Raw genomic sequence first — 10,633 nt, 5'->3', positions numbered from 1 at the left:
GTACTTTATAATTGTCCAAGGCAAAACACCATGCATACAGTGCATGTCTATGAAAAATTATATGCTGTATATGATGTGAAAAGAACAAAGATTAAAATACCATTCATAAAAAAATCACCTCAAAATACTCAAAGAATGATTCTTTATTCCTCAACTACATGTACATCTATAGAAATGGATGCCAGCGAATAATTTTAAAACCACATTACTGATAATTCACATGAATAGTCTTTTTTACTATAAAAAAAAAAGACTTTAAACAGTGAGCAGTAGCCATCTTGTTATGTAGTAATTATAATTCCCCATTTTAAAAAGTTTCCACAAATTGTAGAATGAAAAAACTTTAGATTCGATGGATCGAGCCAAAATCCAAATCTCATACTTATTTACCATTTGCAGTGTTGTTTTCAGAAACCAAAATAAACAAGAGGCACAGGGGCCACATCGCTCGCCATACAACAATAGCTATAACTGATCAGAAAAGCTTTAGACTGACTTTAGAATATCAAATACAAAAAAGAAACCAAAAACCTGGACAATTTAGTAGAGTCAATCTTGTTATAAAAGATTTCAATTTTTTTTCTCTAGATGTTCTTAAAGGGCAAGCTCACGATTTTGGTCAAAAATTATTTTTCCGGTTTCAATGTTTACAGTGCTTAAGTGAGGCATTTTTAATATGCAACCACAATTTGATGGTCATTTGTTGAGTTATAAAGCAAGTTACAGAGTTTACAATTCTTTACTAAGTAAACAAAGCTTTTGTTTATATTTTGAATGTTTAAGTGAAAAGCCCAAATTTAGACCTTAAATGAATGTGTTAAACGTTAGAAACTGTATATTTATGCTTAAAATGAATAAGAAGATACATAAATTAGCTTTAAAAACATTTTTACTGGTATATTGAACCTATGTAAACAAAAACAGGGCATGGGCCTTGTTTATAAACAAAGAATAGTGAGCTCTGTATCTTGCTTAATATAACTTAATGACTGACTTTCAAATTTCATTTGATCATTAGAAATAAATTTCTTAAGCATTGTAAATAATAAAACAGAAAAATAGAATTTGACCAAAATCGTGACCATGTCCCTTTAATAAGTTAAACATTGAGCTCCTTTTGGTGCTCCAGTTTTTGAAAATAAGATCAGAGTTTGAACAAACTTGAATCTACACTACTTGGGAATGCTGATAGATTATATGGTACGAAATTATCATATATGACGTCAAAATGCAATGTTTATTGTCTATATTGATCTAATCTGATTACTAAATACATGTATTGGTAATTAATATCATATACAGGTATACATCTTCGTTGTGTATACAACTGTTGATGTCATTAAAAATAAAAATATTGTGAAAAATATTTATGATACAGAGATAATTGCTAGTACATTGCTATTAATATTCAATTATCAAGTTCTGTCAAAACAATAATTACAGATTAATAAGTAAAAGATCACTATACGCCAGTACATGACATTTGAATTTACAATGCCAATAAAAAGGTACGTAATTATTGGATTTGAATCTGTTTTTTGTTTTTCATTTATGGGTAGACGTTAGATATTTAGTTTTGTTAATTTGCAATGCATGTTATGAATTGAAGAACACGTGTTTTCATATTTGGGACATAAGAACTAACCGAACACCAGTAAACATCCATTTTTAAAATCATGACAGAATGAATTTGTAATTGAGGAGACTAAGCGGTCAACAAATTACCCAGATTATTTCAGAGATGTTTTATTTAGCTGTAAACTATTGTCTAGTAAAAAAAAAATCACAAATATCTTCTTATTTAAACATTTCATTATAATTCAGTAACGATTTAAAATTCCATGTATTTATAAACTGAGGCTATGTTGATCTCGAGAATAATATATTTCAAATGGGTTTTTTTTTCGTGGTATAAACGTTTGTTAAACTTTGCATTCTTCATAGCGCCAATTATTGGTTTGAGGAGACTGTCGAAACAATTTTTTAACCACTTCATCAGGATGTTTGCTATCTAATATAACTAGTCTGGAATTAAAGATCTTGAGACAAAGTTTGTCTTTGAATTTTGCATCCCTCCTTGGTCCCATTCTTGGTCAGTGTGAACCCACAAAAATAAGTTTTCTTGTACATAATGTCATTTCTAGTGCAGCAGATCTAGAGAAGAATATTTCAAAACATCCACGCTATTTTCAATGATTATTTTAATTCCCCCTTTGAAAATGGTGTGACCCTATATTTCAAGAATTCAAGTTTGTCTTCACCTACGGATTTGCTTCAAGTTTGGTTGAAATTGCTCAAATGGTTCTTGAGAAGAAGTCGGTAATGTTAACCGATGGAGGGAGCGACGGTGGACAAAAGTGGATCGTTAAAGTTATGCAGTTCAGGCGAGCTAAAATTTACACCTATCGTGATAAAGATTTGCATAAATTGTTTATGCGTGTGTTTTTTGCACCATTCTTTCCAAATACGTCATTCTGCAATTATAGCGATATAACTACATGTATTAATACAATCGTGGTGCTAATTGCATCTGTTTTAAATATCAGTATTGACAACTGTGTGGAATAATATTTACTTCTGACTTACACAAATCAACACTTCAACACTTCAAAGAAAATTAAGCACCACAAAGTGTAACTTCTATGTCGTGTTACTAGCTTTACCATACTTGTATATTGTAATAGTATAAGGGAACAAGTAAATGGTATTATTGAGTCTGGGTTCTTCAAAACGACTATCTTCTGACTGACTTAGTGTTGAATCCGTTGAATTTTATAAAATTACCGATTTGATTCCACACCATGCTTTATCAAAGTAATCTTTTCCCTGAGATAGAAGTATATTATAAAATGACCAACTCATTATTCATTGCGGAAAAAAAGATACACGATCGAAAATATTAAGTATTAACGAGGCTGGGGGGTTGCTGCCATTTTAAACCATTTTTATCTCTTATACAAAAAAGATTTTCACTTTAATTTTCTATAGCTCTTACATCGTTATGAAATTGTCTTTTGAAAGAAATGAATATAATGGTATTGAAGCGTCAATTGATGGTAAACCAAGGGTTACAAGATGCAAAAAATCATTTCAGCTGTTTTTGAGCATTTTCTAACTTGTCAAAGGGAGGTAACTTGTAAAACTCCAAATATTTGTTTGTAATATTCTCCTTTTATTTCTTCTTTTTTTTTTAATTTCACCACCAAAAATTTTTTTAAATGCTCAATCTTTATTACACATGTATTGATTATAATTATGTTAAAATTTGGAAATAATCTTGTGGCTACTTTTTTTTTTGTTTTAAAGATTTGCATTTGTATGACACATATTTTTGGTAAAATTGTGATATTTTTCTTTATAGCAAATAATATTTAGTTTTTCTTATTGTGTTAATTTTTTGTGATGTTATTTGTATGCTTTTTGCCTTTTTTTATATTTCAAATATTTTTTCATATTTTTTTTTTACATAATGTGCAATTTCTTCAGATGCAATAAATGATAAAATTAATGATGATTGTGATGTGGTCTTCCATATTAAAATGTAATTTAAGATTATATGAAACATTTCTACAAATTTGGTGAGTTTTGGAGAAATGTTTTTTGGACCCCCCAGCCTCCTTAAAGTATTAAAACCAAAAAAAAAAAAATTATTTATTTTTATGATCACATACATTGACATCTTATTGAAAACATTGTCAGTCTGCACTCATTAAAGACATAACCAATATTTTCAGAATGACAGAAAAATTGACCTAATGTCTAAAACACTGCCATTTCATCTACCGCACATGTATGTATATATACATGTAGTAACTATTCCATCAAAAACATATTTCTCATACACACGATATCACTGGCTTTTTGGTGAGGTTTTTTTGTCAACAAGCAAATCAAAATGGTTTTTAAACTTCAACATGCATGGCGTTTGCTCTGTTGTGTGTGGAATGTTCCCTGCTTTCAACACCTCAACACCGTCACGGTTATTTCAGCGAGTTTGACACTACTGTGGTATGAACAAATTTGGAACAAGGCTTTGGCCTTTTGTAATAATCACTGTTATTTGAATGATAATTTCTTATCCGTATGATAATTTTTGAATTTATCTTTATCTTAAGTTAATTTATGAATAACATCTTTAATCAAATGATGCATTCAAAGATACTAAGGGTAAATTGATGTTGAACTTGGGGTGTATGCAATCTGTAGAGGGAGAGAGAGTTCTTAGTTTCCAATTGTGTCTTTGTACAACAAAAATATATTCATATAAAGCAGGTAGAACCCTGGGTGAATAGCCTCAGCTTTCAAGACTATACATGTATACCCCATCCCACATGTTGGGGTATACCTGGTTCAAAACACTCAGCTTGAACAACGGGACGAATGTGCCGCAAGTTGTAAAGGAGTTCAAACCAACGTGCATTGGTTTCATCTGCAGATTTTGGTTTCTATTTTAAAGGAGGAGGGGTGGTTCAATTTGGCTTGATTAAACCATTTGAACAAACCCTGGCCTAAGGTCTCAGAAAATGCCAGCAGATCTTTAAAGTATGTCTACACATATCCATTTAATATCAATATTTTCTGGGTCTACATAAATTGTATTCTTTGATTGAAAAACCTGAATCTTTCTTAATGATGTTTAGTCATTTTTTTTTTTTCATCCATTTGCTTGTAACTGTCTCTAACCAGAATCTTTTTCATTTACAGTGAAACCAAGTTCTGTTTTATTTTCAAAAATAAATAGGTTTCTTCATCCACTATGCATAAAAAAAGGGAAGCAAAAACTAAGACTGGTACAGCATTCACTTTATAATATTCTGAGTACATTTCTAGATGGGCATTGTTAAGACCAATGCATGTAAAAATGCAAAATCTGACTAAAGAACAGCTTTAGTGCACCTTATCTTCATGAATCAATTACATTACTCATGGACAACTGCGTGTACTTTTGAATATCAAATTCATGGGGATGCTTTAGGATGGACTGAATGCTAATGATAAATTCTGCAATACAACGCCTGTTCAGTGTTCAGAGGAATTGGATGTATTTCTATCTACATGGAGAAGTTAGTGGTTCATTGTTTTCCTCAAAGAGTATCTCACTGGTTTGTATTATTACTCAACATTTAGAGCAACCCACAGAAAAACTGACAGTTCACAATTATGACTCCACATCAAGATCCGATTAGTTCATATGGGCTTTTATGGCTCCACACAAAGAACAAGGTGGATCATAAAACTTAACATACAGAATTGGAGGGTTCATATCACTCCACATAGAGAACCTGATAGTTCATTCCAGAGTCTTGGTTTCTTACAAGTGATGCCACCAAACTGCCCACCTTGTGAGAGTTGGATTGACTGTGACACACAACTGCACATATATCCACACTGTCTGGTAGACTCTCTCCAAGGATCTGGTCGCGGATATCCTCAATTGTCTCCCTTCTCTCATCCTTCTTGTCAATTTCAACCACAGTAACAACTGTCTTGCGAGTTAAGAAAGAACACTTAGTACATACCTTGTTTACTGTGTTACGAGTACCTTTATTTTTTCCACTGGACTCCTCTGTTCTACTGGATTCCTCTGAATTGTTCAATTTATCTGTCAACACATTTAAGCTGCTGTCACTGTCTTCTACAGAATGATCCACTATAATCTTGTTCATCAGGGAACAGATCTTCTTAATTTTTGTTGCGATTTCCAATTCTAAGCTTTTTTGAGGTACAAAGAAGATAAATCCTGAGTCTGTGCAATTTGGGATCTTTTCAGATGATATCTGACAACAGCCAAAAAAATAATTTGAATGTGTTTAAATTTCTGTCAGTAAATGGGAAAATTATGTTTGGTACACACAAGTACATCTACATACATTACCAAAGTATATATCATACATATTATATTATATCTCAATGGAAACTTTTTCAAAAAACTATTTCTTTGTTCTTTAACTAGTTACAGTTAGTAAATGCACGTAACAATTTCAGGAAATGGTATCTAAAAGGCAATTGAATTAAATGAAAGAGGAAATACAATACAGTCAAACTTCGTTATCTCAAACTAGATGGAACTGTTTAAAAACTTCAAGATATCAGAGTATTCGAGATATGGAGAGTAAAATACTTTAAAAAATAAGTAGTTGGGACTTACAAATCACTTCGACATATCCATTCGATTATAAGAATTCTTGTATTCGAGATATCAGTGTTCGAGATATCGAAGTACAACTGTATATACAATATAATTGATAAGCAATATCTTATTTTAGGTGCCTTTTGCAGCATCTAATCTAATGAATAATTCATTGGTTTCTTTACATGTTTGTGAAAAGAATTTCAATAATTAAATGAATTCTTACATTTTTTAAAACAGTATCAACCAAATCATGACACAATCCTCATTTTCAAAAACCAAAGTTTCACTTTCACAAATGATGATTTCATTGGTAGAATACAGAATTGAACATTGTAAAAATCAATTTAGGCATGTTAAACTGAAACTAGCATTACCTTGAGACCGCTGCTTGCAATACAGCTCATAACTGTATCTCTTAGGTGTGAACTTCCCTCCTCAACATATATTGATGACAGATTTTCTATAGTAAAATGATTTTCATACTTATGAGTTCAACTAGTTTTATTGTAAGACTGAAGTATAAAGTATTTTTATGGAGAAAAATATATCAAGGAATGATATAAAAATATACCAATGAATCAAAATATGGTATAGACCTGTTAATATCCCTTCAGCTGCAAACAAGTCTTTTCTGTATGTCACCTTTGAAATAAATTAAAGGGAGGTAAACATAATTTATGCATATACCATGAATTCATTATCATCTTCCAAACAATTGAAGGAAAAACAATTTTTAAACTTTCATTTAATATTATGCCTTTTCAACATGATATTAAAAAACAGAATTAAACAAGGTCCACTCATGAATTGTGTTTCAGTTTTTATCCCCACCCACCTTCCATAGAGAGTCTGGTCCTTCCACTAGCCAGGCCTTCGTACCTGTGTACTTCAGAGCCAGGTGGAGGCATTCTGTACCAAACTCAAAGTCATACTCAGTGGCCTGCAATAAGGACATGGTTAGCTCTTGTGTACAAATTTACCAATGTTATTAGAATTAATCATGCATTACTTCAGCAAAAAAATGTGCGATGAAATTGTATACACACCTGTAAAATGAATGTATAATATCTAATATACTGTGGAATCATTTGAATTTGCATGGGTCAACTTACATTCATTAAAGCCATATATTTGTAGATCTGCCAGTTGAAATTATTGTAAAGACAATATGTTTTACGATATGTTGAAAAGTAAATTTGCAAGAAAGGGGTACCTAATGATTTCATGAAAAGTAAACAACTGCAAAATGTAATGATTTCATAGAATTTACAGCTTCATTTCTTCAGAGGGTGTCACAAAGTTTATCTTACATTCAGTTATTCATTTATATAAAACCTATGTCAGAAGTATAGGACTGCAGGAAACAAAACCTGAGGTAATACCTTTTCATAGGCAGTGTTAATGACATTAAAGTGAAATCCCTGGGGCATCTCACTGGCAAGATATTTGGTTCTGTCAAGAGATTCTGACAAAAATCCATCGCTGCTCTTGGCTATCACGGTGGAAGTCAAAGGTCTAGTGATGCCTGATGCCTAGATCAAACACAGATCATATCAGATTTAGAATATAATTCAATACATGTGAGCTTCTTTCCAGAAGACAATGTAGATTTGATTAAAAAGACATAGTCATTAATTAAGCTGAAATTTTTCAAATTCTGTTTTTCTGTTTTTGATATTTATTGTTAGTTTATGTGTGTTGAACCACTGATGTCAAAGTTTTTGCACATGCATCTTCACTAGCCAAGGGTTTTCGGTCCACTTTGCTCCCCATAAACCCTTGACAGATTTCATTACGAAAACTCGGTGATGTGGTGGCGCTATCTAGCGAGCAACTTGAGTTGCGCCCCTTGCATATTTACATTTTAATCGAATTAAACAACAGGTTATATACACACTACAGCATTAATTGTTGACTACCGAATATCAGAACATAATTAACAATGCTATTAAATACGAATTAAGTTATATCCTAGGGAAAGCACGGAATGTTTTATTCATAGTGTTTTGTAAGGACCTGTACCGGGAGTGAAAAAGTCGCCGATTTATATGAAAGCTTTCATGCCATAAAACCAGGTATCGTTGTCATGAATATTGTGGACCAAAGAAATTAAATAAAACATAGCTCACTGAACCTTTAAAAGCAATAACCATAAGCAGGAACATATATACTAACAGGATAGGCAACTTCTACATTCGCCGTGTTTACTTCTCATGCTATCACGTGAGCCTTGACAAGTATGTAGAACTATGGTCAATCCCAGTAAAATATATAGGTTTTTAAAGCGATCTGGTTAAACAACCGTTGGGAAGGCACTGTACTCGAGAACTTGTGTCTCAATTTGTTAAAAGCACCGAATGTTTTACCAAAGATCACACATGTGTTTTCTTTTAAAGTTTATATTTACAAGCACTGCGATTGGATCAGCTTCTCGCAGCTGCAGCCAATCATAAAATGGAGCTTGTTCACTGAGTTTTCGTAATGAAATCTGCCAAGGGTTTTTGGGGAGCAAAGTGGACCGAAAACCCTTGGCTAGCAAAGATGCTGCACATGTAGATCAGCAGTTCAGAGAAATAGTGCTATACCAAATAAACTTACACCATGAAGTCTGGCAGCATTAGCCACATCTTTCACAACATTTTCTTCTGCTAGAACTCTAACAATATCATGAATCAACACCACATCATCCCCACGACACACTACAATACAAAAAAAATTTCAAATAATAAATTAACAAAAGTAAGAAGATAGAGATTTCCAGTTTTTATCATTTTTAAACATAATTAGCATATTTTGATTATACAAATAAAAATGAATTTTTGTAAATTATTATTGAGGATTTTGAAAAAACTACACATCATATGCATGTATGTAAGCTTCGGGCTCATTAAAAATACAATTAATGACTTAAATTATCCTGCTTTGCAAATTTTTTTATTAATATCTTTATATTTGAATTCTGTTATTCAATTAACAAGTTTTACCTATCAAAATCCTGTACAAATTACATATTAATAATGAAAATGACTTTTTCTACTGTCTGACATTTAAAGAAACACATAATTTATAATAAAAAAATAAATATACAGTTACTACTTAAGAGTACACTTGTTCTCAATTTTTAGACACAAGAAGTAAGAAATATCATAAAAAGTAAAACATATTGAACACTACATAACTTTCCACTTTTTGAACACTACAAAACTTTCCACTTTTTTAAATTATGACAGAGTTATGACACTCTTTTATGTGGTTTTATTCGAGGTTGATAATGCTATTAGCACAGGAAAGATAACCCTGATTATTTCTTCTACATGTAGCTAATGCAATTCAGTTTTCTTGACATATTATCCTACATTTTTTATTCATTCTTTAATTTCTGTTTTGTTCCGATATTTTAAGGATAAAGCCTAACAATGTTTGGTCAGAGAGAGGTTATATATAGATGCATGGCAAAGTCATACAAGTGCACTTTGGATATATCCTAACTCGGACCTGGCAATCGTTGGATGCCTGTCCAGTATACTGTTCCAGCTCACCCACCATCTTTGACGGCCTTCACTCCATTGTATATGGACCTATGCCTGGTCTTTGCCCCAGCTACAACCCTCACTCTGGTCAGATTGTTACCCTCAAGCTGCTCCTGTACCCAGGGTATGTCGCTTAGAGAGACAACCACTACTATTGTGTGTATCCATGGAAATCTATCAGATAAAAAAAATGTAACAATTAATGTATCAAAATATTACCTAGATATCCATACAATAACACCTATTGTCTGTACAAATCTTTCATATACATGTTCATTATAAAATCATTTCAAAAGGAGTTTGTTTTTCATTTAATGGTACACATTCATTCACAACAATTCTTATTTGTCCATATGAATAATGTATATGACAGGAATTTATCTCTTGCATTGATTTTGTGAACCTCACAATCATTACTACCTGTCGATTGGGGAAAATATTCTCCTATTAAATTAAATTGCCGAATTTAACACCCATCTAATTATCTCTTTATTAATTATGTAACAACTTCTGTATAATATTCTATGTAAGCTCAATAGACAATACCTATGAAAGGCTTGGACAGTGTACAAAAATAATGATTTATTCTTAATGTCTGTGTATTGCTTTGGTAAAGGTGTTCCAAATCTTAAACCAACTCCACTTCCTGGTAAAACTACAAATACTGGAAAATCCATGGCATCTTAAATAGAAGAGAGGAAAATTATTACATAAAATCACAAGAAATACTAATCTACAACTATTAAAGGTAATAATGAAATTAACATTACATGTACATATACATCTTATTTTTTAAAAAAACATGCTGTCATATTCTTTTCATGGATTTAGCGTATGGTTGTGTTGTTTAAGTAAATCTCAAAATGTTTTAAATTGTATATATAGACACCTCATCTGTAGTCTGTTACTGTCAAAAGGACTTGTGAGTGATAAACATAGATAAGTCCCGAAAGTGCCTTCGACAGAAGCT

The 10,633-nt window shown here is 31.8% G+C and overlaps 1 protein-coding gene across 1 annotated transcript; it reads right to left on the bottom strand.

Moving 5' to 3' along the window:
- Window positions 1-5,112: 5,112 nt before the first annotated feature.
- LOC105337338 (D-ribitol-5-phosphate cytidylyltransferase) lies at window positions 5,113-10,614 on the bottom strand. Its single transcript, XM_011442021.4, has 9 exons — window positions 10,553-10,614; window positions 10,210-10,345; window positions 9,677-9,837; window positions 8,732-8,832; window positions 7,516-7,665; window positions 6,969-7,073; window positions 6,730-6,775; window positions 6,508-6,593; window positions 5,113-5,777 (listed from the first exon to the last, which is right to left on the bottom strand). Exons 2-9 carry the CDS (start codon window positions 10,338-10,340, stop codon window positions 5,265-5,267), a joined length of 1,293 nt encoding a protein of 430 aa, XP_011440323.3. The 5' UTR covers window positions 10,341-10,345; window positions 10,553-10,614; the 3' UTR covers window positions 5,113-5,264.
- Window positions 10,615-10,633: the final 19 nt, after the last annotated feature.

This window comes from Magallana gigas, chromosome 5, assembly GCF_963853765.1.
Source record: "Magallana gigas chromosome 5, xbMagGiga1.1, whole genome shotgun sequence".
Taxonomy (NCBI): domain Eukaryota; kingdom Metazoa; phylum Mollusca; class Bivalvia; order Ostreida; family Ostreidae; genus Magallana; species Magallana gigas.
This window is presented reverse-complemented; position numbering and strand designations above follow the sequence as displayed.

Bases quoted from the DNA above. Each gene is read 5' to 3' on its own strand.
- LOC105337338 (XM_011442021.4), bottom strand. From the start codon at position 10,340: ATGGATTTTCCAGTATTTGTAGTTTTACCAGGAAGTGGAGTTGGTTTA. The intron at 9,838-10,209 runs GTATTGTCTATT...TTTATCTGATAG, and splicing joins ACTGTCCAAGCCTTTCATAG to ATTTCCATGGATACACACAA. The intron at 7,074-7,515 runs GTATTACCTCAG...TCCTTATTGCAG, and splicing joins TTAACACTGCCTATGAAAAG to GCCACTGAGTATGACTTTGA.